Source organism: Rhinolophus sinicus, linkage group LG07 (assembly GCF_036562045.2).
Source record: "Rhinolophus sinicus isolate RSC01 linkage group LG07, ASM3656204v1, whole genome shotgun sequence".
Taxonomy (NCBI): Eukaryota; Metazoa; Chordata; class Mammalia; order Chiroptera; family Rhinolophidae; genus Rhinolophus; species Rhinolophus sinicus.
Window position 1 is genome coordinate 122,305,192 of NC_133757.1, and position 27,130 is coordinate 122,332,321.

General features: G+C 36.3%; 1 protein-coding gene across 1 annotated transcript in view; it reads left to right on the forward strand.

Annotated features, from left to right (window-relative positions):
• ANKRD50 (ankyrin repeat domain containing 50) overlaps positions 1-22,436 on the forward strand; it is a 33,730-nt gene extending 11,294 nt beyond the window's left edge. The window contains exons 3-5 of the mRNA XM_019741415.2: positions 9,628-9,857; positions 17,289-20,839; positions 22,342-22,436. Coding sequence (XP_019596974.2) covers positions 9,628-9,857; positions 17,289-20,836 — 3,778 coding nt within the window. The 3' untranslated portion in view covers positions 20,837-20,839; positions 22,342-22,436. The remainder of the gene's footprint in view (positions 1-9,627; positions 9,858-17,288; positions 20,840-22,341) is intronic.
• The last annotated feature ends 4,694 nt before the right edge of the window (positions 22,437-27,130 follow it).

The window sequence follows — 27,130 nt, forward strand, 5'->3', positions numbered from 1 at the left end:
TTTTAACTTCACAACAGTGTTGCTAAGAACCTGTTTTGGTTCCCTCTGGTCATAGTCGAGGTGTAATGAAGAGTGATTTCAAGTTACATACTTAGAAGTGAGATTTTGGATCACGGGGTATGCATATTCATCTTCAACGCTGAAACAGAACCAAACTACCCTTTAAAATTCTATCAGCTTATACTCTTGTAGTAGCATGTGCTTGGATTTCCATGATCTGCCGTTTTGTAAAATGAATGCAAAATGGTATCTTCTTATTTTAAATTTCTCTGATTCTGTGACTTGTCATTTTGCTTGTGAATTTGTTTTGAAATGTGAAAAATGAATACAGTTAAATATATCAATATTCTGTATGATTTCCTTTATGATTTGGCCTTTTTGGGTATTAATATTTAAAACTGTGTTTTCTACCTGATTGTTCTAGCACCATTAGTTAAATGGCTCATCTTTCACTATTGATTAGTAATACGACCACAGTGAGAGACACACACATTAGTAATACGACCACAGTGAGAAACACACGGTGAGAGTGCATACACATGTGCACATACACGCATGTATTTCTGAGTTCTCTCTCCCACTCTGGTTTATTCACTCATTCATTGATTTATTAAATACTCGTATACATTGGATACAAGGAGTGCAGCAGGTGTCATTCCTAATACTGGGATATATTAGTAAAGAAAAGTGGCAAATGTCATCTGTGTTTATTGAACTTACATTTTGAAGGTTGGGTTGGGTGGTTGGTAGAAAAACCCAGTTAGGAAGACACTATGTAGCATATCACCTGGCAGTAAGTGCTATGTGGAAAATCAAAGCAGAGTAAGGGGGACAGGTGTGCGGTGCTGGGTAGGTCAGGGCAGAGCGGTTGCTATTTATATAGAGGACATTAGGGTGCTCCGCAGGAAGTCTCCAACGAGCATTCCAGGCCTGCAGTGGAAGTGGACAGTATTAGCCACGAAAAACAAGGGGGAGCCTGTGTGGCTTTAACAGTGACCAAGGGGGTGAGTAGTAGGAGTCAGGGCGGGAAGTAATGAGGAGCCGGACAATGTGTGGACTTGGAGGTTTTTCTTAAGGACATGCATTTTCATTTTCACTTTGAGAACACTGGCAGCCATTGTCTTTTAAATAGTAGCACCACCTGACTTACGATTTTCAAGGTTTGTGTTGAGACTTGTAATGGTGAAGGTGGAAGCAAGGAAACCAGGAAGTGGCTAGCGCAGCAATCCAGGTGAGAGACTTGGTGCTTGGACCTGGGTGATGTGGTGGATGGAGGTAGTGAGAAGTGGGTGTTGTTATCTGATTTTTTTCCTGCCTTTTTTCTGTCTAATAATTTTTGACTGTATGTCAGACAGTGTGTAAATGATTGCAGAGTTGCAGATAATGTCTTTCATCAGAGAAGGTTTTTCCTTTCCTCGATTGGGCAGATACGGTGAGGAGCTGAGGCAATTAGGGATCAAGCTGGGCCGGTGGCTCCTTTGTAGTCTTGGTAAGACTGTCGCTTTATTTCTATTATTTTGGTGTAGTTCTTCTAAGCTTTTAATGGAGAGTTCCAAAAAGACTGTTGATAATTTGTTTCTTCCCCAACAAATATTTATATTTAGCTCATTACTTCCTGCCCTTTGTAGCTTCAAATTCTCTAACCAAGCTCTTGAAGGTGATGCCTTTTGTGTTTGAAGCAAGCACCCTTACTTTAGCAGAATTTTGTCTCCAACTTACAGATGGGAGACCTCATGCTGGATTTTAGACTCACTTGGCCTAGTTCCCCAGCATTTAAAAACACAGCTGGAATTTAGCAAATGTACCTTATGGAAAAGCAACCTCTTGTTTGGGACCCTACACACACACACACACACACACACACACACACACACCCCCAGGGTAGGCCAAGCCTGATTCTCAGTCCATACCTAAAATCAGCATGTGCCTCTCAAATCAGCAAATGACTTCTGAGAAGAAAGCAGCAGGTGCTTTTTTTTTTTTTTTTTTTGCTTATTTTGGAAGAACACCCACCCTCTGTAATTCTAATTCATCTTGTTCTCTTGCTTCAGCAACCCTCTTATGTCTTTAAAAATATAAATTTTGTGATTTATCCATTTTTTCTAGTTGTTGCAGTGGGAGTTTTAGCCTGCTGGCACCTACTACATTTCATTTGGCAGTGGAAGTCCCAATGAAGACGATTTCTCTTGTTCTGTACTGTTTTATTTGATTTCTACCTTTGCTTATTAAATAACTTCTTTTTAAATCAATTTTATGCCTTCTTTCATTTCTCTGAACATCACTAATACATTTCCTTTAAATTCTTTGGCAGTTTTATAAATTACTGTCATTTGGATATGAATACATATTCTGATTGTTGAGTTTGCTGCTTTCTTTGTGAGCATTATGAGTTTATCTTTTTTATCCACTTGCCTTTTTGGATGCCCATCACCTTTTGTACCTCTTTGTTCTCCCTGCTCTAATTGCTACTGTTACCTCCACACTCTTCACCCTCAGTGTGGTCTCCAATGGCGGCTATAATGAAGATACGCAGTTCCTACTCCAAAGTGATACTATCAATTCTGTAGATTAAGTCACCGAGTCATGATCTTTTTTGGTTCAATTCCTGTCTCCCTTGAGGTTGGCTTTGTGTCCTTGTTGATGCTTCTTAAAAGCCATCGCCCTAGACGGTGGTCTACAGCGCTTTTTGTTCTTTCTTTCAGTACTTCATAGGGAGAGCCCCGCTCCAGCCCCTAGTTGGAGACAGTGAGTCCTGTTCCTGGAGGACGGAGAACTTGCAGTCCCTTTTACTTCCCCAGGCTGCTGTCGCCTAGTGGGTTTCTTTGACGAATTCTGGTTTTAGGCTCAGTCACAGTATCATGCTTCATTTCTGTTTCTTATACTTGAAATGGTTATATTTCCATTTTGACTGGTTATATTTTTCTTTTTGTTTACTTATTCCATATTTCTCTGCAATATTTCAGAATGGAAAGACAGTTCATGAAAGCATGTTACTATAACATCTCGGTCAAAAGTTCAGAAATTCTAACCTACATTTCGGCCAAACTTCTGACCTTATTTTAATTATAAAGTATACTTAGTAGATTATAAAAAAAATTAATACATAATATTTGATTCCTGATTGAAGATAGTGATTTTTTTCTGTACCCCCTGTCCCATATACTTTAATGTATTAGATGGGTAATTTTGTTCCTAAGGAAAAAAAAAATAGGGAAACAACCTAAGTATCCATAGAGAGTTGAATGGATAAAGAAATTGAGACATATGTGTACAATGGAATACTACTCACCCATAAAAAGAAGGAAAGCCTGCCCTTTGTGACATATATGGACCTAGAGGGTATTATGCTAAGTGAAATAATTCAGACAAAAGAAGACATACCGTTTAATCTCATGCATATGTGGAATCTGAAATAAACTCATAGAAACAGAGATTAGGTTTATGGTGGCTTTGATGTTAAATTTCAACCAGATAGTGGTGAGATTTCAGACTCTAGAATTCAAAGTGGGCAATCTGGTAATGTTACGTATAATTTAATTATAAAAGTTCCTTAAATATCCAGGAAGATAATAAATGTAAAAAATAATTGATGCTTACATTGAAAAACCTTAATTCTAAGGATATTTTTGGGGGTCAATAACCATTCATAATTCTGCATGGTATATAATGTGGTAACTGAAAAGAATGAAACACATGGGAGCAATCTTTATATATTGAAAAGGAATACTGATATATCACAAAAAATAAACTACAGATCCCAATTTAGTGAATTCAGGGGTTAAATAATTTAACCCTTAATCATATAATAATTTCAGCAAAATTATTAGGAATACCTGCCATCTACTAATTTTCCGGAATTTCACTTTTGAGACAAGGGACTTTTAGTACAGAATATGTAGCAAACAAATATGAATGTTGAATACTCTCAGGAAAGTAAAATTTGAAAAGTAGCATATTCACTTAAAAGACCTTAAAATATATAATTTTGTTTCTTCTATGAAAATGTTTTCAGATAACTTAAATGCTAAAAAATTAGCCACTTGCCTGATTTAGTCAGGTTATGCTAACAACTTTTCTTGTTTAAATATATCTTATATGTCACTTTTTTATATTTTCAGAAGCAGTTTAGCATAATAATTAAGAAGAACTCTGAAACATATCAAATTCTATTCCCACTTCTGCTACTTACTTCTTGCTTCACTTTGCAAGCTGCTTAATCTGTGAAATGGAAATAATGGTATCTATGTTACAGGATTGTTGTGAGGGATAAATAGGTAAGTCCATAGAAATCACTTAGCATAGTGCTTCATACGTAGTAAGCACTCAGGAAATGTTAGCAGAATTGTGTTTATTTACCAATTTTATATTTTAAATGCTTGGTTTCCTAAAGAGAAAATAAATTAACATACATTATACATATATTTGACTTAGAAGACAAACGCATTATAGCTTGCTAACTAACTCTCTACCATCAGAAAGCCACACTGCTGTAACATATCTAACAGTTCATTCATTTTCAGATCTGTATTTTGGTGTCTGATTTTTGAGTATTTTGTACTTCAGAATTTTGGCTTGTTACTATCTTCTGGAAGCAAAGCAACTTGAATTAATATACCATTTTCAAGTAGATGGGAATCAGTAATTTTGATTGCTCTTGCTTTGAAGGTTTATGCATAAAATTGCTGTAAACATTCATGTACAGATTTTTGCATAGCCATACATTTTCAATTCACTTAGGTAAACACACTGAAGTGGGACTGCTTGTCATATAGTACATTTAACTTTTTAATTTATTTTTAATTTTTAATTAGTTTCAGGTATACAAAACAATGTAATAGACATTCACACCCCTCACAAAGTGATAACCCCCCCAGTCTTCTACCCCCTCTAACATCGTATACAGCTGTTACAATACCACTATCTTCACTATGCTCTACTCCATATCCCATTGCTGTATGTTTGTGTGTATAGTTGACATTCAATATTATTCTATTTCAGCTTCAGGTGTATAGCACAGTGGTCAGGCACCTACAGTCTATGAAGTGATCCCCAATAAGTCCAGTGCCCATCTGGCACCCTACATGAGCTTTACAACATTATTTATTATATTCCCCGTACTGTATTTCATATCGCCATGACTGTATCATGACTACTAATTTGTACTTTCTAATCCCTTCAACCTTTTCCCCCATCCCCACCCCCTTCCCATCTATTAGGTTGGTGCAAAAATAACTGCAGTTTAAAAGGTTAAAAATAACTGCAAAAACCACAGTTACTTTTGCACCAACCTAACAGCAACCATCAGTTTATTCTCTGTATCTCTGAGTCTTTCTGTTTAATTTGCTCATTTATTCTGTTCTTTAGATTCCATATATAAGTTAGATCATATAGTATTTGTCTTTCTCAGTCTATTTCACTTTGCATAATATTCTCTAGGTCCATCCATGTTGTTGCAAATGGTAAGATTTCGTCCTTTTTTATGGCCGAATAATACTCCATTGTATACATGTACCACAGTTTCTTCATCCAATTGTCTATCAATGGGCATTTCAGTTGTTTTCATATCTTGGCTATTGTGAATAGCACTGCAGTAAACATAGGTGTGTATATATTTTTTCGAATTAGTGTTTTGGATTCTTTTGGATAAATACTCAGGAGTGGAACTGCTGGGTCATAAAGTAGTTCCATTTTCAATTTTTTGAGGTATTTCCATACTGTTTTCCATAGTGGCTGCACCAATCTGCAATCCCACCAACAGTGTACGAAGGTTCCCTTTTCTCCACATCCTCGCCAGCACTTGTTGTTTGTTGATTTATTGATGATGGCCATTCTGACAGGAGTGAGGTGGTATCTCATTGTGGTTTTTATTTACATTTCTCTAATGATTACTGATGTTGAGCATTTTTTCATGTCTGTTGGCCATCTGTATGTCTTCTTTAGAGAAATGTCTCTTCATGTCCTCTGCCCATTTTTTAATTGGGTTGTTTGGTTTTTTTGGTGTTGAGTTGTATGAATTTTTTTAATAAATTTTGGATATTAACCCCTTATCAGATGTGTCATTGACAAATATCTTCTCCCATTCAGTAGGCTGCCTTTTTGTTTCATTGATGGTTTCCTTTGCTGTGAAAAAACTTTTTAGTTTGATGTAGTCCCACACGTTTATTTTTTCTTTTGCTTCCCTTGCCCAGGGGGGTATATATCAGTAAAAATATTACTAAGGGTAATGTCTGCAAATTTACTTCCTATATTTTCTTCTAGGAGTTTTATGGTTTGGGGTCTTATATTTAAGTCCAGTTTGAATTTGTTCTTGTATATGGCATAAGAAGGTGGTCCAGTTTCTTTTTTTTTTGCATGTATCTGTCCAGTTTTCCCAGCACCATTTATTAAATAGACTGTCTTTACCCCAGTGCAAATTCTTGCTTCCATTGTCATAGATTAAATGACCATATAGGCATGGTTGTATTTCTGGGCTCTCTATTCTGTTCCACTGATCCATGTGTCTGTTTTTATGCCAATACCACGCTGTTTTGATTACTATTGCTTTCTATGATTTGATGTCAGGTAACGTGATACCTCCCACTTTGTTCTTATTTCTCAAGATTGCCGTGGCTATTCGGTATCTTTAATGGTTCCATATAAATTTTAGGATTATTTGTTGTAGTTCTGTGAAAAATGTCATTGGTAGTTTGATAGGGATTGAGCTGAATTTTCATATTGCCTTAGGTAGTATGGACATTTTAACGATATTAATTCTTCCTATCCATGGTATATGTTTCCATTTATTTGTATCTTCTTTAATTTCGCTCTTCAATGTCTTATACTTTTCTGAGTACAGGTCTTTTACTTCCTTGGTTAAATTTATTCCTAAGTATTTCATTGTTTTTGAAGCAATTGTAAATGGGATTGTTTTCTTAATTTCTCCTTCTGATAGTTTATTATTGGTGTATACAAATGCAATTGATTTCTGAATATTAATTTTGTATCCTGCTACTTTACTAAATTCACTTATCAGTTCTAATAGTTCTATGGTGGAATCTTTAGGGTTCTCTGTATATAGCATCATGCATATAATGACAATTTTACTTCCTCCTTTCCAATTTGGATGCCTTTTCTTTTTCTTGTCTGATTGCTGTGGCTAGAACTTCCAGTACTATGTTGAATAAAAGTGGTGACAGTGGGCAACCTTGCCTTGTTCTTGATCTTAAGGGGAATGCTTTTAGCCTTTCCCCATAGAGTATGATGTTAGCTGTGTGTTTATCATATATGACCTTTATAATGTTGAGGTATGATTCCTCTATTCCCATTTTGCTAAGAGTTTTTTTCATAAAGGGATGTTGAATTTTGTCAAATGCTTTTTCTGCACCTATTGATATGACCATATGATTTTTATTTTTCATTTTGTTAATATGGTGTATCACATTAATTGATTTGAGGATACTGAACCAACCTTGCATACTGGGAATGAATCCCACTTGATTGTGGTGTATGATCTTTTTAATGCATTGCTGGATTTGGTTTGCTAATATTTTGTTGAGGATTTTTGCTTCTTTGTTCATTAGGGATATCGGACTATAGTTTTCTTTTTTTGTAATGTCTTTTTCTGGTTTGGGGATCAGGGTAATAGTGGCCTCGTAAAATGAGCTTGGGAGCCTTCCCTCCTTTTGGACTTTTTGGAATAGTTTGAGGAGAATAGGTGACAATTCTTTTTTGAATATTTGGTAAAACTCACTTGTGAAGCCATCTGTTCCAGGACTTTTGTTTGTTTGGAGCTCGTTGATTACTGATTCAATTTCATTGGTAGTAATCAGTCTGTTCAGATTTTCTGTTTCTTCTTGATTCAGCCTTGGAAGATTCTATGCTTCTAGGAATTTATCCATTTCTTCCGGATTGTCTAATTTGTTGGTGTATAGTTGCTCATAGTATTTTCTTAAAATTTTTAGTATTTCCGTGGTATCTGGTGTCACTTCTCCTCTTTCATTTCTGTTGTATTAATTTGGGTCCTCACTCTCTCTTTTTCCTAATGAATCTGGCTAAAGGTTTTTCAATTTTGTTTATCTTTTCTAAGAACCAGCTGTTGGTTTCATTGATCTTTTGGTTGTTGTTGTTTTTTTTTTTGTCTCTATTTCATTTATTTCCTCTCTGATCTTTATTATTCCCTTTCCTGTACTCCCTTTGGACTTACTTTGCTGTTTTGTTTTGTTTTTTTCCCAGTTCCCTTAGCGTAAAGATAGACTGGTGTTTTGAGATTTTCCTTGTTTCTTTAGGTAGGCCTACACTTCTATGAATTTCCCTCTTAGGACTGCTTTTGCTGCATCCCATAGATTTTGGGTCAGTTTCACTTTTTAGGAGAGTGCAAAACTTTTCCAAAGTGGCTGTACCGTTTGGAAATGGCTGTATCATTGCTCTGCATCAGTGCCAGCACTTGGTATTTTCAGGGTTTCATTTACTTCAGCAATTCTAATAGGTGTCTAGTGGTATCTTCCTGTGGTTTTAATTTGCATTTCCCTAATGAGTTAATTACATGATGAGAGAAGGGAAGCACATACCAGGCAGAGGAAACTGTAAAGGAAAAGGTCGTTGTATGATTGTATCTAATAAAGAAGACTACTGTGGCTGGAGTAACATTTTGAAAAGGGTACCCTTGCTGCTGTATGAACTCTGGCAGGGAGTGCTGGGAGGCATGGAGTTATTCTGGTGGCCCAGGTGAAACAGATGATGTTAGTTGGGATTAGGGTGATGCTGTTCCAGACTGAGGTGGGCTGGAGAGATTTTTATAAAGAAATTTGATAGGACAAAGTAAATTTGATTTTGGTTTCTGTGAGGTTAAAAGATTAAGAAGAGAGTTGTAGAAGAATTATCTCTAAATTTCTGGCATTCTTAACTGCATGGATTATGTCCTCTTCATTATTGTATGTTTTAGCCCTTTACTCAGCACATGGCACACATTAAGCAAATATTTGTTGAAAATGAATAAGCATTGTTTTAGTTATGAAAAAGTTATATTCAACTGTAATATAAATTATGTGAGTAGGAAGTATATTCAGTGGAATTAAACCCAGTAGTTTATTCTTTACATTGAAATTTGAAGATACATCTAATGGGCCCTAGACTATAGTTTATCTTTTTGCAATCTTTCCAAATAAAATTTGTGTGATAAGCTGGTATACAGTAGTCATTTTGTGAGAGACATGATGATAAAACACTTCTATAGAATCTTTGATATTTTTCTTATTATTAAAGTGGTCCTCAAATTTGTGTTTCCCCCTTTGAAACACAGTTTAGCATTGTTATACACAATGCAAGCTTTTTATTGATTCAAAAAATTAGGAAGAGAATATTGAAATCTAGTTTCCTCAAGTTCCTACTGCCCTTCTCCGTAATTATGTTGAATTGCTAATAAACACACACTCATACACTGTATTGTGGTAAATGTTATTGGAACTGTGAAGTATTTTGGAGCCGTATTCTCCTGAAAGTAAAGAATTGAAACCTGTCCAATATTTTTCTTCTAAACACTTAATTCATGTCTTAGAACAGATTTATAACTAGTAATACTAATGTCTGGCTACTAAATGTTAACATCACAGCCAACAACACTCCCACCGCTTGTATGGGTGTGTTTTCCAGGTGTGTCCTGCTGCCTCTTTTGGGAATGAAGCCTCCCCAGCAAAGCCTGTACCTGCTTGTGGACTCGGTTGATGAAGGCTGCAGCATCACTGACGGTGAACAGACGTCCACCAGCTTATCTGGGACTGTGGCAGAGCTGTTAGCTGGTCACCATGAGTTCTTTCCCCCGTGGCTACTGCTTCTCTGTTCTGCCCGAAAACAGAGCAAGGCTGTTACTAAAATGTTTACCGGTAAGCATGACTACTTCCTGCCATCCTCAAATGGGTTTCCTTGAATGAGTGTGTTTATTTCTTAGACGAGGGTATGCCATTGAGAATCTAGTTTTGCTTCTGTTCCTTCTAGCAGCTATTCTCAACTATACCTTTTTAAAGTTGTATTAAAAATAAGCCATAGAATGTTTTAAGATCCTTTAACATTACCTTTTCCTACTTCCTGACTAAAGGTTAGGAGCATTTCATTCCATGTCAGCGGCTGTGTATCTGTAGGGCTGCACCCATTATGCCGTGTGGTGTTTCTTCTAACTAGACTGGCATCTTGAGAGCAGTGAATGTGCCTTTTGAAAAGTCACTAGCAGTTATCACTACGTTTTTCCTGGTGTGAAAGGAGAGACAGGGTCAATAGCCTTTTGGGATACCTCTGGAAATACTCGTATATCCTTTTTTTAAACTTTCTCTGGTGTGTGAGGAAACAGTCTATATGACGAGAAAGACTACATGATCAGTTATTTTTTTTCTATTTTTACTTTTTTTTTCTGACTTGACTGTTTTACTTTCTTACTATCACATAAAGTTGTGGTTACTCCTGATAGATTAGGTAAAGCATTCTTTGTGCTTTGGGAAATAAAAGGAGTGTAAAACAAGGACCACTCACAGACTTTCTAGTGTCATTAGAGAGAAAATAATTAAGTTATTGGGTAAGTAGCCATGTCACTTTTAAGTAGTTCTATACATTCAGTTCTATACAATTGACAGTATGCTGAAACCTTGTTACTTTGATAAAATGATTTCCTATAACCAGCTTTACTCCGTCTGTCAGGCTGTCTCTTTTAGATTTCCTTGCTACTGATGGCAGTACTTTTAGTTTCCATATGTAGTGTCCATTTTTGTTTTTGATAAAAATTTAGTTAATAAAAGTTTGGGGATTAAAATAACAATAGCTAATACTTATGTAGTACTTATTAGTATGTCAGGCACAGATAAAGCCCGTTTTGGTCTGTCATCTCGATTCCTTTCTGACCTTCAGTAGAGGCAACCAGTATCATTAGTTTATTTCATATCCTTTCAAGTAATACTTACATTCTGTATATTTTTATAGTTTAAATTAACGAAACACTGCATATCCATCTTAGCTCTTACCATTCATCGCCCGTGTGACCTTAAGCAACTACATATACTATCGGTACCTCAAGTTTCCTCATTTATAAAATGGGGGTTGTACTTTCCTATTCACTTTCCTTAGAGGATTTTTGTGAAGTTAAATGACAAATTACATGTGTAGCACTTAGAATAAGCCTAATACATTGTCAGTGCTTCATAAATGCATCGCTGCTGTTATTTATTTTTATCATACCCCCTTTTCTTAAAAACACTACTTTGGAGCCCTACTCCTGTGACTGCTTATAAACACAGCGTATTGGTTTTCACTGCTGTATACTACTCCTTTCCATGAAGAATCTCTAGCTTATTTTCCATCGTCCTATTCATGGCCATACTCGTAAAAATGTCCCACAGCTTCACGTACACACGTGCTAAAGGTTTACATTATAAACCTGGACACAGGGTTGCTGGGTTACGGAGTGTGTACATTTTGAAATTCAGTTCATTTTGCCAAATTGGTATCTACTGTGCTTGAAATAATTTGTACTCCTACCAACGTACGAGATTTCACTTTTCTCTGCACTCTCATCAGTTCGTGATTTTCAGATCTGCTTTTTTCTGCTTTAGGGTCTTGTGCTTGATGCCCCCTCTGGCTGGACTGCTGATGCCCTGACCTTCCTATTGTCTTACATCTCTGCTCAAATGTCAGTTGCACACTGGCGTCTTCGCTGTTTTTCTATTTCTGTCTTTGCCTCCTCAGCTACTTAATCACATGCTGTCATTCTTTATATCTTGTTTTATTTTCTTCATATGTCTAATGACTACTTAAAATTTGTTTATATTTTTATATTTGTGTACTTATTTGTCTGTCTCCTCCACTAGGGTATCGTCTCGGTAAGAATAGGAAGTTTTCTTGTCTTCACTGCTATATCTTCCCAGCATCTAGAACAGCTTGGAACAAAGCTGTCATTTAGTTAGGTGCAAATAAATGCATTTGTAGTTTCTTTGAACCATGTCTTAGCAAAAAAAGCAGTGAACTAAGAAGGAATCAGAAGGAACTGAATTATGGTCAGATTCTCTTACTCTGCTCCTTCTCCTGAAATCTTGCTAATTATTAAAAATTCTGGGCTATATAAAAGCATTTGACCATATCTCTGTTGACGATAGATTTGAAATTTGGGGGTAAACGTTGAAGAATATTACTAAAGTTGTTAATACATATTACCAAATTGCTTTCTAGAAAGGTATATATTGCATTATATTTCTACTTGAGAGTGTTGGATTCTCTGAACCTCCACAGTATTGAATTATATCTTTTTAAAAACGATTTGCAAATTTGGTATGTAAAAATATGGTATCATTATTTACACTTCTTTACTATTGAATTCTTTCCCTCCATGCTTATTTTATCAGTTTGTCTGTTTTTTTTCCTACGATTTATTTTCTCACCTTTACGTATGTTTCCTTCACGAAGTTAGTGGTATTCGTGTTGATTATTAACAGGGCTTTTATTTCAGTCTTTTATTTTTTGCAACTATTTCCTTAAGCTTTTAAAAATTTTAGTAAAGTAGTCCCTCTAGTTTCACTTTCTGCAGTTTTAGTTACCCACGGTAAACTGTGGTCCAAAAATATTAAGTGAAAAATTCCAGAAATAAACAATTCATGAGTTTTAAGTTGTGAGCCATTCTAAGTAGCGGGATGAACTCTGCCACCATCGCGCTCCATCCTGCCCCGGATGTGAATCATCCCTTTGTCCAGCGTATCCATGCTGTAGCCACCACCTGCCCATTAGGCACTTAGTAGCTTCTTGGGTATCAGATCGACTGTCGTGGTATTGGATTGTTTGCATTCAAGTAACCCTTACAGTAGCCTAACGCTACGTCACAATGCCCACGTCATTCACCTCACTTCATCTTACAAGTAGGCACTGTATCATGTCACATCATCACAGGAAGAAAGGTGAGTGCAGTACAGTGAGACATTTTGAGAGAGACCACATTCACAAAACTTATTATATTGATATAATTGTTCTATTTTATTAGTTATTGTTGATAATCTTTCTATGCCTAATTTATAAATTAAAGTTTATCATAGGTATGTATGTGTAGGAAACAATGTCGTATATAGGGTTCAGTACTATCCGTGGTTTCGGGCATCTACTGGGGGTCTTGGACCTTACTATCCCCTGTGGATAAGGGGAGAGCTATTGTAATTCTTTTGAAGCCTGTTACATGTAATCTAATGTATCGTCTTTACTAGGATAATTTACCAAACCACCAATCTACTTTCAGCATTGCTTATTGACTCTTTTTACCATTAGTTAGCGATGCCTCTTTTATCGTACATTAAGTTTAGGTATGGGTGCAGATGTCAGTGTGTTATTGATGTATTTCTAAACTGTCGGCATTTTTGTACAAATGCCATATTGGTTTAGTATTTTTAATTTTCTGGTACAGTTACTTCTTAGATCTCTTTGCCATCAATGTCATCTAAATTGTATATTTTTACTTTATTCCTCCCGATTGAGTTTAATAGCATATTTTTTTAAATTATAATTATCAGTTATATAAACCAAAGAAAAATAATTGAATTTGGTTTAAATTTTTATTTTAACTTAGGAAGAGTTTGACATTTAAAATATGCTTTCTTTCCATCTATGAACATAACTTATTTTTTTCATTTATTCAGCTTTTTACTTAGATTTTTCAGTTTTTCTTAGAAATGTCCTGCACATCCCTTCCTACTTTTTACTAATGTTTTCAGTTGAAATATATGGGTTTTGAATTAAGACCTATGCATTCAAAATTAAAACTGGCAGATGCATGACCACAGGGCAGTAACATTAAGATTTTCACTATGTCTAAATGAGTTCACCTACTCATATTAGAGCATGTAATATTTTGGAAAGAGAATTTCTTTTTCCTCATTTATATACTATACTGACCAGTAGCACTTTTATTAACGGTTTGAGATTATTTTAATGAAAATCTATTTGGCACTTAAGCCAGAATTTTTATACTATAAATGCAAGTATTATCATAAGCTAATAACTATCAACACTTGTTAGGGGACTGAAAGAGCAGCCCATTTCAAAGATTTTTGAAGATTTTTATACATATTTATTTAATCTGATTATAAAATAGTACATGCTCCATATAAATTATGTTTTAAATGACAACATACTCAAATAGTACATCATTCAGAAATAAAGTAATAATTTCACACTTTGGGTTAAATTTAGTATATATGTTATCCTACCTAGTTGAGATCATACTTTATATCCATTCAAATTCTTGGTTAATTTAAAATTTATAAGCTGTTCAGTGTCATTATATTGTCTTTTAAATATAACTATTTTAATGGATACATAGTTTGTTAGTATATCAATATGCCAGGATTCACTTATCTTTCTTATTCTTGGGCTTTAGGTTTTATTTTTCTATTCTACATCCCCACAAGTTCTTCAGGATAATAAATAATTGCAATGAGCATCAGTTTATAAATACAGCACAGGTTCTATCATTCTGTCATTCTACGGTCACCAGCACGGAGTAGTCTCATATTCTGAGAAATGTCTTAAGTAAGAATACAAAAAATGCTGCAACAGAGAAGTAGTCCGACATTTTTGTAAATCATGTCTTTATTCCCCTAAAATTTGGGGGCATTTGTCAGACTTACAAGTTTTTAAAAAGTGTTTTGATGGCAGTGCATTAAATTGTGCATGTTCCTAAGAAGGAGCATATATGGATGGTCAGAAGTTGCAATATAAAAAAAGCTATTTTCAGTAACTTTAACTCAAGATACTCAAATTGTTGATTAACAGATATTCTTGGTTCTATATTAATGAATAGATAACTATCATTAATGATGAACACTAAGTTAACTGATTCTAAATTCATATTACTAAGTATATGTAGATTTGGGAGAGTTTTATTTTTTAATTGCAAACATTTTATATCTATACTTTATGAAATTTCTCTGCTTTCTTTTAGAATCAATCCCATTTCTACTCTCTAACCTTCACTCCGCTATGAAGCACTTGCATTTTCTTTCACAACTTTTTATGCCCATTTCTATCTTAATGAAAAGAGCAAACTTCAAAGTCAAAACAGTCAGAATCCTGTATCTATGATTTACCAGCTGCACTTTGGGCAATTCACCTGACCTTTCTGAGCTTTGGTTTATTCATTTTTATAGGTAGGGAAACTTACCTCATAGGCTTGACATCAAAAGGAGTTGGTATGATACGTACTTGAAGTGCTGCTTTAAAACTAGTTGACTCTAAAAAATTGTTGATCTCTTTTACTTTTTTCTCAGGAACTGAGTTTCTTACTATGGAGGTGTAACTTAGATTCTAGCCTAATTATTACATTGGTGCAAAAGTAATTGCGGTTTTTGCAGTTATTTTTAACCTTTTAAACTGCAATTACTTTTGCACCAACTTAATATCTCATTTCAATCGTGATATCTTAAGTGGGTTTAAATTATAGATATGTATTCATAATAGGTAATATGATCTTTCATGTAAATTAGTCAGTATCTACAAGATCACTTTGGAAACTTTAGAATACTGTAGAATGTAAGATAGTTATTATTTTTTAAAATACTTTTTAGCAGCATGCCAATTATTTTAATGAATTTATAAAGCCAAGAGCAAATGAATCCACAAAAATATGATTTGGAGGCAGGTTACCTCATGGCATTGGTAAATGTAGTTTGCTCTAAATTTCTAGGCATGTTTTAAACTCTTTAGATCAAAAATGTCTTTTTTCATAATTAAAATTTATCCTTTGAAATTATTTCTGTTGAAAATAATTATATGTGTAATTAATCAATTGTATGTATGTATGTATATACATATACATACATATACATATATTTACATATATATAATTACAGATTCCATATTTTTATATAGATTTAGAGTTTTTCAACTCTCTTTTGTTATTTCTTCATGTGTCATTATTGGTAGGTTGTGTTTTCAGTGAATTTATCTATTTCATGTAAGCACTTCAAGCTTGGTATCACAAAACTGAATTTATCAGCTTTCTCTCCAAACCTGTTATTTATCCTTCAGTGATCTCTTTTTCCATCCTGTTCGATCAAGCCAGAAATTAATGTCAACTTTGTCTCCTCCTCTCTTTCCTTCTCCGTACTTGCTAAGCCGCATGCAATCTAGCTCTTACTAATAATTCCCAAATTCACATTTTATTTATATCTTTGTTGCTGTGGTCATTCAGGCCCTTAGTAATTCTTATCTGGACTTGTTCACAGACTCTTTAAAAGGTAACTTCTAGTTTTGACTCACTCCAACTCTCCCTCTTTAGTGATGTTAGAATAAGTAGTCTTTCAAAATGCAAATCTGGTCAAAATTCCTCACTGACTTTTCATCACAAAAGTCTTATCTACCTGACATGTAGTAGGTAGGTGACATAAAAGAGTATTTTACTCAGTCTTAATTGACCATCACTAATCTTTGCTGAATTTCTAGATTTATGTCTCCTATGAAAGTTCATTCACTCAGCAGTTTTTTCTTCAGTAAGATGAATACACAGTGGTGTAATAAATTTGTGTCTATAAATCAGGATATCATCACCCTTCAGAAAATGAAATTACGGTTCCCTTTAAAAAACCTGAAAGTGAATTTCATATAGCTATAACTAATATGTATTTCTGTTGGTTTGAAATTTCCTAAGTTGCTTTATTTTTACAGTGCTGAAGTTTTGTTAGCATCATTTGACCAAGTTGCATCTTAAGGTTCAAACTATTTATTGACAGTCTTACATTTAATTATATTAATTTGCTAACATGTAAAATAATGTTATTTAAAGGCACTGAAGGTGATATTCTAATTAGATATAAATATTCAACACCCTAATTAAAGCTAGTGTACATTTAGTTATATAGATGGAAATATATAAATTTGTCATATGAAAAAGTTCAGCTTGTGAAAACAAAAAGAAAACCTTATTTGTTATGTTTCCTGAAACTTTTTTTCCTAATCATCTGAGAGTTCAGAAAATCTTGACAAGCTTTTATGGATACATATGTAAGACTACCTAATACCTATCACTGAAGTTGATAGGAGCATCAAGCCACTAAAAGAATAAGAAATAGTTCCATTTATAGATCAGAAAATGAAATCATTTATCTGCCATCAGTGTGTTTTTACAGAATGAAAACTGATTTATACACTAGTAAATATTAATGTATTAATATTAGTTGATTTATTATTGATGTATTTGCTTATTAGTTTATTATATATTGAAGACATTCTGTTGGAGTATTTGGCAACTTCTCTAATCGTTTTCAACTAGTGACATCTACTTTTTGTTTTTTCTCTAGGTTTTCGAAAAATAAGTTTAGATGACCTTCGGAAAGCATATATTGTTAAGGATGTTCAGCAGTACATTCTTCATCGCTTAGATCAAGAAGAAGCTTTGCGACAACACCTCACAAAAGAAACTGCAGAGATGTTAAATCAACTGCACATTAAAAGCAGTGGGTGCTTTCTTTATCTAGAACGCGTTCTAGATGGAGTTGTAGAAAATTTTATTATGTTAAGAGAGATTCGTGACATCCCAGGAACTCTCAATGGTCTATACCTCTGGCTGTGTCAAAGACTTTTTGTAAGAAAACAGTTTGCAAAGGTTCAGCCCATTTTGAATGTGATTCTAGCAGCCTGCCGACCTTTGACCATAACAGAATTATATCATGCTGTATGGACCAAAAATATGTCATTAACCTTGGAAGACTTCCAACGCAAGCTAGACGTCCTTTCCAAACTTCTTGTTGATGGACTGGGAAATACTAAGATATTGTTTCACTACAGTTTTGCAGAGTGGCTTCTGGACGTGAAACACTGCACCCAGAAGTATCTGTGTAATGCAGCAGAAGGACACAGAATGTTGGCTATGAGTTATACCTGTCAAGCCAAGAATCTAACACCATTGGAAGCCCAAGAATTTGCATTGCACTTAATTAATTCAAACTTACAGTTGGAGACAGCTGAGTTAGCTCTGTGGATGATATGGAATGGGACACCTGTTAGAGACTCCCTGTCGACTTTAATTCCCAAGGAACAAGAAGTGCTCCAGCTGTTGGTTAAAGCTGGTGCGCATGTCAACAGTGAAGACGACCGCACATCATGCATAGTCCGTCAGGCCTTAGAAAGAGAGGATTCCATCCGGACCTTATTAGATAATGGCGCGTCAGTCAATCAGTGTGATTCCAACGGGAGAACACTACTGGCTAATGCTGCATACAGTGGCAATCTTGATGTGGTGAATTTACTTGTCTCCAGGGGAGCAGATTTAGAGATCGAAGATGCTCATGGACACACACCGCTTACCTTGGCTGCTAGACAAGGCCATACCAAGGTGGTTAATTGTTTGATTGGGTGTGGAGCAAACATTAATCATACTGATCAAGACGGCTGGACGGCGCTAAGGTCCGCCGCCTGGGGCGGTCACACCGAGGTGGTTTCTGCACTCCTGTACGCTGGTGTGAAAGTGGACTGTGCAGACGCTGACAGCCGAACAGCTCTGCGAGCGGCGGCCTGGGGAGGACATGAGGACATTGTACTGAATCTGCTACAACACGGCGCTGAAGTCAACAAAGCCGATAATGAAGGTAGGACTGCCTTGATAGCAGCTGCATACATGGGACACAGAGAGATTGTGGAACACCTACTGGACCACGGGGCGGAAGTGAATCACGAGGATGCTGATGGCAGGACTGCGCTCTCTGTAGCCGCACTTTGTGTGCCCGCAAGCAAAGGGCACGCGTCCGTCGTTAGCCTCTTAATCGACCGAGGTGCTGAAGTCGATCATTGTGATAAAGATGGCATGACCCCACTGCTGGTAGCTGCCTACGAAGGCCACGTCGATGTGGTTGACTTGCTTCTAGAGGGGGGAGCAGATGTAGACCACACAGATAACAATGGCCGGACACCCCTCTTGGCAGCAGCTTCTATGGGCCATGCTTCCGTGGTGAACACGCTTTTGTTTTGGGGTGCAGCCGTGGATAGCATTGACAGTGAAGGCAGGACGGTGCTCAGCATAGCCTCAGCCCAGGGAAATGTTGAGGTCGTACGAACTCTACTAGATCGCGGGTTAGACGAAAACCACAGGGATGATGCTGGATGGACACCATTACACATGGCAGCTTTTGAAGGTCACCGGTTAATATGTGAAGCACTTATTGAACAAGGTGCTAGAACAAATGAGATTGATAATGATGGACGAATACCTTTCATATTAGCTTCACAAGAGGGTCATTATGATTGTGTTCAAATATTACTGGAAAATAAGTCCAACATTGATCAAAGAGGTTATGATGGTAGAAACGCACTGCGGGTCGCTGCACTAGAAGGACACAGGGACATTGTGGAATTGCTGTTTAGCCACGGGGCTGACGTTAACTACAAAGATGCCGATGGTAGGCCCACACTTTACATCTTGGCCTTGGAAAACCAACTTGCAATGGCTGAGTATTTTTTAGAAAATGGTGCCAATGTAGAAGCAAGTGATGCCGAAGGAAGGACAGCACTTCATGTTTCCTGTTGGCAAGGCCATCTGGAGATGGTCCAGGTTCTGATAACCTACCATGCTGACATCAATGCTGCAGACAATGAAAAGCGATCTGCTCTGCAGTCTGCAGCCTGGCAGGGCCACGTCAAAGTGGTTCAGCTTCTGATTGAGCATGGTGCCGTCGTCGACCACACCTGTAATCAAGGTGCAACTGCTCTCTGCATCGCAGCCCAGGAAGGGCACATCGATGTTGTGCAGGTTTTACTGGAGCACGGTGCTGATCCAAACCACGCAGATCAATTTGGACGCACTGCTATGCGTGTTGCAGCCAAAAACGGACACTCTCAAATAATTAAATTATTAGAAAAATACGGTGCATCCAGTCTGAATGGCTGCTCCCCGTCTCCTGTTCACACAATGGAGCAAAAACCTCTACAATCAGCGTCTTCAAAAATGCAGTCACTAACAGTGAAGTCCAACAGCTCAGGCAGTACCGGGGGAGGGGACACACAGCCTTCACTGCGTGGTTTCCCCAACGGGCCAGCGCATGCGTTCAGTTCTCCTTCCGAATCTCCAGACTCGACAGTTGATCGTCAGAAGTCATCACTGTCAAATAATTCCCTGAAAAGCTCAAAAAATTCATCTTTGAGAACTACTTCATCTACAGCAACGGCTCAAACGGTGCCCATCGATAGCTTTCATAACCTGTCATTTACAGAACAAATCCAGCAGCATTCCTTGCCACGCAGTAGAAGCCGGCAGTCAATTGTTTCCCCGTCTTCCACAACACAGTCCTTGGGGCAGAGCCACAACTCACCGAGCAGTGAATTTGAGTGGAGTCAAGTAAAGCCCAGTTTGAAATCAACTAAAACAAATAAAGGGGGGAAGTCAGAAAATTCCAGCAAATCTGGGTCAGCTGGGAAAAAAGCTAAACAAAATAATTCCTCACAGCCAAAGGTTTTAGAATATGAAATGACTCAGTTTGACACAAGAGGGCCTGCAGCCAAATCTGGGACTGGTGCGCCACCTAAACAAACGCCAGCAGAATCTCAATGCAAAATTATGATACCTTCAACTCAGCAAGAAATCGGTCGGTCTCAGCAACAGTTCCTGATTCACCAACAAAGTGGGGAACAGAAGAAGAGAAATGGAATAATGACAAATCCAAACTACCACCTTCAGAGCAACCAGGTTTTTCTGGGGAGGGTTTCAGTGCCACGAACAATACAAGATAGAGGGCATCAGGAAGTACTGGAAGGATATCCTTCCTCAGAGACGGAATTAAGCCTTAAACAAGCCCTGAAGCTTCAGATGGAGGGTTCTGACCCTAGCTTCAACTATAAAAAGGAAACGCCATTGTAAAAGGTAACACTTCATCAACATACAGAATAAACTGCCAAAAGTCTAGTTCCCTCCATGTAGGATACGCTAATCTAATATTCACACAGTCAGTTCCCTCACCTAATCACTGCCAAAGTCATCTTAGCAAGACCTTCTACTGCCGCTCTTTTGAATTTGAATTCTCCCGCCTGCAGCACGCCCTTTCTCCTTTTCTGCTTTTTGTTATCCAAAGTACTTACTATTTAACATACTTTATATATTTATTACTGTGTTTATTTTTGTCTCCTCCCACCTTAATGTAAGCTGTGTGAGGGTAGGGATTTTTATCTGTTTCATTCACTGCTCTGTTCTGTGTATTTGGGATACTGCTTGTACCAATAGTCGTTTCTCAGCAAAAATGTGTTGAATAAGCGACTGAATGAAGAAACGGATATACTATTTTTGGATCTCGTATTAAGAATTCCTTCCTATGCAGTCATTTTCACTCTTACAAGTTCTTGGGTGGTAACAGAGGGAGGGGCTATTTCTGTAACAGTCACTTCTTAGTTAGAATACAATAGTGTAGGTAGTGCTTAGCAGTCAGTAAATGTTAATTTCCTTTTCACTCTGGATGAAGTCAGGAAAAGATAATTTTTATTATCACAGATCTCTTAAGACTCTCCCAAGTAAAGTCTGCACACGCCAAGAAGAGGTGTGGAAAGATGATAAACTGACATATTGGCAAGAGGATTTCTAGGGTCCACTGTATTTAGACTTAAGGGTTAAATGGTTAAGGCTCAAAGTCATATTTACTACATAAACACAGACATTTTTCTTCTTTCCTCCTCAATAGATGCTTCATTAATTATTAGGGAAGTTAATGGGGAAATAGATACATGGTTTTATATTTTGAGTACTTTTTTAGGAGCACATTTCTTATATTGGAGATAAATCAAAGATTTCATTAGGAATCTTTTCTAACTTTTATTGCAAGTATGTTTATCCTACTTTGCTTAATCATTTATCTCCTCTAACAAAACTTTACTCTTTCCTTGTAGCTAATTGAAATCTTTCATTTGCTTCCTTTGTCTTTGGAGATATATTTTAGGGGTATTTTAGGTGAAACATAATTGTAAATCAATTTCCTATACCTTCTAATAATAAACATCTTTCAATGTAAATCTAAGAATAACTGGTCAAATCTCATTCAAAAATGATTTGTGTCAAGTAGTTAATTCATTCTCCAATGTGATTTATTTTAATAATATTTAGTTCTGATGGTGTAACCCTCTAACTCGCATAATATCTTTTGTAAAGGCACAGTGTAAATATGTATATTAAACAGCAAAACACATGAATTAAGATAAACATTTTGTGGAATCTTTAAAAGTGATTTATAAGTTAAATAATGAATCTCTCATAGATAAGCCTACTTTGTGTTTTACATACTAGTAACTATATATATTCTTATAGAGGGTCTTAAAACTACATGTAGTTATGTAAGTATAATGTAGAAATTAATATATTTTTTTTAACTTTTGCATTAGTTTCCTATTCTGTGAAACAGAAGACATTGTGATTGGAGTGGTTCTTCAGCTACTGGATGAAAACATTAAATGCCTGTTGATTGCTGAAAAAAAAAGAAGAATGTGATATCTGCAGTACAGTTACCTTAATTACTGTAATGTGCCTGAATAGTAAGGCTGCCTTCTCAGTGTAACCCTGTGTGCTTAAATTTTTTTCATTTTGTGTGCTTTGTATTCACTACACAAGAATAAGCACTTTTTAAAAAAAATGCAGATGTATACTGCAGTTCCCTGATAAAAGCTGAAAAAATTTTTAGTAAAGTATTTTAAGTTAAGATTTGATAAATGTGCATGTGCCATGATCAAATATATATGAAAAGGCAGTGTTCCTTGTATTTATTTTTTTCTTTTTGTGGCAAATGAAACTTAAGTCTACTGTTTCAGTCACATTTACATTGCTGTAGTGTATGGCTTGTTTCTTGTATCTTTAAAAATGTCTCTCAATAAAATAAACCATGCAACTATTTATATTCACTACACCTTCAGCATTGGTTAAAAATGAGTTTCTATTTAATGCCACATTGAGGTGAAAAAATGGTTTCTTGACAGATTAAAAAAAATAATAATTTCTATTATTTTAGGGAGCTGCTCTAAGTAGTTTAAATTGGGGTTTCCCAGTAGAATCCTTCCAATCTCTGGCTAAAAGTGTCCAAAAAAAAAAAAGACTGATAGAACAAAGTTCTGTTTCATTCACAGGGGTGCAATTTCACCTTCCATTCACTTGTCATTCCACCTCCACGGAGACAGACTATCATTCCTGAGGTGTGACAATCCTCAGGGACAAAGCCATTTCCTCAGTGGCCTGTGTATGTAGAGGGAGCTACACCTGTCTGCCTGAGGGTAGATTTTTGATCCCTGAACAATTCATTGACTACCCTTAACTCGCCATCCGGTTAAACAAAATATAATTTACTAGTGTTAAGTTTTAATGCTGGCTTCTTTCTGCCAGCGGTTTCCATTTTGTAAACCACGGCATGAGGAAAATAGCCCCCACTCAAAATCAGTTGGTTCAATTTCAGTGGCCAGTTGGATGAATATTCTCGAATGTAATATGCGCTGTCCTTCACAGATGACACCACTAACTGTCAGTCACAGCACATGTGGATCTTTTACTGGTATTTCGTAACAATAATTTTTCTGGCCACATACTCTTTCCTGCGTTCTTCTTTTGGACAATGACTTGCAGGGTGACTGGACGCCATGGTTAAGGGTAAAGTCTGTGACCAAGGACAAGAGAGTCGACTGGCTTAAATGAGCACGTGGCCCAAGAGTTGGCCTCGTGGATGGACTCTAGCCAGGGAGCCAGCTTAGGCAGGTGTGCGTATGTCTGCAGAGGTTAAAGTACACCTAGAAGCCAGGGTTGTGGGTTTAATCTTTGAGTAAGCCCCAAGAACCTTAAAAAACAGAAATTGTCTTCTTTCCATGTACTGTTGAGGAGGAGGAGTGAGGAAAGAGAATTTGGAGATTCAGCACAAGATCATTGCTACTACTGGAAAAGAACCATGAGGAAATGTCTTAGTAACCGAGGTCAGTAACCTCATCTTCATATATGAAGGACACATGTGATGCATTCTTCACAGAAATAGAAACGTGTCATTGGTTGTGATAAGTGTTTCACTTGAATCTTTGTGTAAGGCTTTGTTTTTCTTAAAGTCAGCAAAACTCATTTTGTTTATGTCATCAATAGATCATTATCAGGAACAGGAGATAAGTTCATTCGATAGTCAGGTGACATGGCAATATTGATAACTCGAATGTGAATGTTTCAAGTATTGAATTTTTGTCCCTATGGGACATTTAATAAATACACTTAATAGGACTCTTGCAAAGTAGCCTGAAAAGTGTTAATGATTCTATTAATAAATATGAACACATACTATTATTAGAACCAATCTTACACATATCTCAAGTACAGTACATTTACATTACTGTGGAAGATGAAGCTCTAATTTCTTATTAGGTGTATTTTTTTTTTTTTTTTTTTTAGAAAGAACCCTGGAAGCTGCCAGTTTTTCTATTAACCTTGAATTATTGGAATTGTATTTATTTAATTTTATTGTTTTTTGTTTTGTTTTGTTTTTTTACAAAAATGCACCTTGTGGCCAAAGGGCAAAGATGTGACTCATTACAGAAGGGATTTATGTTTTTCAAAGAGCTAAATGTTTTCATATCCATATTGTATACACTTGAAACAGTTGGTAGGAAGAGATAAATATGATTTTCACAAGTAAGTGTTCCTCTGGATGTTTGTATGTTATGTTTTGGAATAGGACAAAAATGCCTTTTAGTTAGGCTAAGGATGATAGGGTGTTGAGGTGACCGGCTTTGCCAATTTCTTTCTGTGGGGGATTTAGTATCATGACTGAAAAGGGCTTTTGCCCCATGAAGAATAGTAAAAATATTCCCCCAAATATAAAACTCCTAAATAGCTATTTTAAAAATTAAAATGTTTAAATTTTGTAAATCACCTGATGCCACTACACACCTGTGATGCCATGTGCTTATGACATTTTGATAATATTCCATCTGTGTCCACCATCCCTTTCTAAAAGTCACAAGTTGATAATAAGGGAAGTGACAAAAAAAATGCAACAATGAAAAATAAAAACCTGAATGCTTGTAGGAAAGGTTTTGGAAGGTAAAACTGACCAGAACTCAGTGTGTACTGCGAAGTATGGGTGGTATCTTTTGTCCCTCACCCTCACCTCCACCCCTACTGGAATCCCCACCAAAAATCATTCACTACTTCAAACACAGGAGTAAATACTTTTCCTCAATATTGTCTAGCTATGCAACTATTTGTTCTGCTCACTGTCCTCCATTTACACGTCGCAGCAAATGTAGTTACACACAAATGCTTTCTTTTCTTCCATTTGTTTGGGGTATGTAAATAGCCTAAAATGTACATTGAACTTCACATTGTAAAAGTTTTATTTTATTCCTTGTATTATATTAAGCAAAAATCCCTATGTATATGAAAGTGCATAATAAATATATTTGCTTTACAGAGGATATCTGGTTTTAACTTTATTCTCGAGCCTATAGAAGATGCATGACTTGCTTACGGTAAAACAACTGTAAATTGTTTTACATTATTATTTTAAATAAATACTGAGCAAATGGATTTGGAAACATGCAAATTCATGAAAAAAAATGGGATATGAATACTTTTCAAAGGAAGATAGAAAAACAAAAAGATCTAGCCTATAAATCTTCCTAAAGCTTCCATAAGGACTTAATGTTTGTTGTTTCTCCTAACTGCTAACATACTATATCTCACCACGTCATGCTTTCATGACTCTGAAATTGCAGTAATCCAATAAATTGTGTACATGAATGCTCCCTGATGGTCAGAGTATTATGGCTATCGTACATTTGATATTTTGGGGTTTTATTGCAAACATGGTCATCCATTTTCTAAATAAATTTTTATGCATTCTTCACTGAGTAAACTTGAGTCACTTCTTCATGACCTGCTTCCCCCAACAGAACACAATGTTGTGTTTGTGTGCATGTGTGTGTGATGTATTTTCTATTACTCCAAACAGTGGTTTCTGGAAAGGCCAGCAAGGTATTTTCTGTTAGGTAATTTTATAATAATTACATGGTTCTACACTAATTACTTTATATTCTTTATAAGTTTGTTGGAGTAACAAATCTTATTCGAAAAAAAATTTTAATAATGTTTAAACACAAATAGGTCGTGTACATAGAAGAATTTTAAAATAGACCAGTTGACTAAATAAACTTAAGTGGAGCTTTCCAGGTGGTGGATTAAGGAAATACACGCAGAACTTGGCAATAACTAATGTCCTCCTTTGCCCTCGCAGTTGGGAGGATTCCAACTAAGTAGTGAGATACACACTGAAGACTTAGATGCCTGAATCCCTGGGACATTTTCAGTCATCACGCAAATATATACACTAATCTTAGTTTCAAGATAGGCAAGGCCTCTGCTCGCCTATCTTGCTATTAGAGGAAAATTAAAATTATCCAATATTAAAATGAAGTCATTTGAAATGTACTGCATGTTTAGATTTATACTCTTAAATACATACTATCATTACCACACCGGCAAAATTCAGCTAAATTCTGAGAACCATATTCTTTTTTTTATCAGGAATACTGGGGAACAGTGTGTTCTCCAGGGCCCATCAGCTCCAAGTCATTGTCCTTCAATCTAGTTGTGGAGGGCGCAGCTCTGCTCCAAGTCCAGTTGGCTGTTTTCAATCCCATGCGGGAATTGAATCAGCAATCTTGTTGAGGGCTCACACTCTAAACAACTGAGCCATCCTGTCGCCCCTCCAGAAACTCGTCTTCAATCTAGTGGAGGGCACAGCTCACTGGCCCACGTGGGAATTGAACCAGCAATTCTGTTCAGAGCTCGTGCTCTAACCAACTGAGCTATCTGGCCGCCCCTGAGAACCATATTCTTAAAAGAATACATTTCTGTCATTTTGAAGCAGCTCCCTATGTATTTATAGCTTTTACTTATTCTTGGTCTACCTGTGTGAAAAGCAATATAATGGTATGTCCCAAAAGAACTGAGGCTACATTTTCAAAGCGTCTGACTCCCATTTTGTTTATAAACTTACGGTAAACTATAACACAGAGACAGGAAAATACACAAGTCCTAAGCTGCTATCCTGTAATTTTTCCCAAATTGAACATACCTGTTTAACCATCATCCTGATGAAGATACAGACCTTAACCACACTCCCAGAAACCTCCCTGGCCTCTTCCCAGGCAT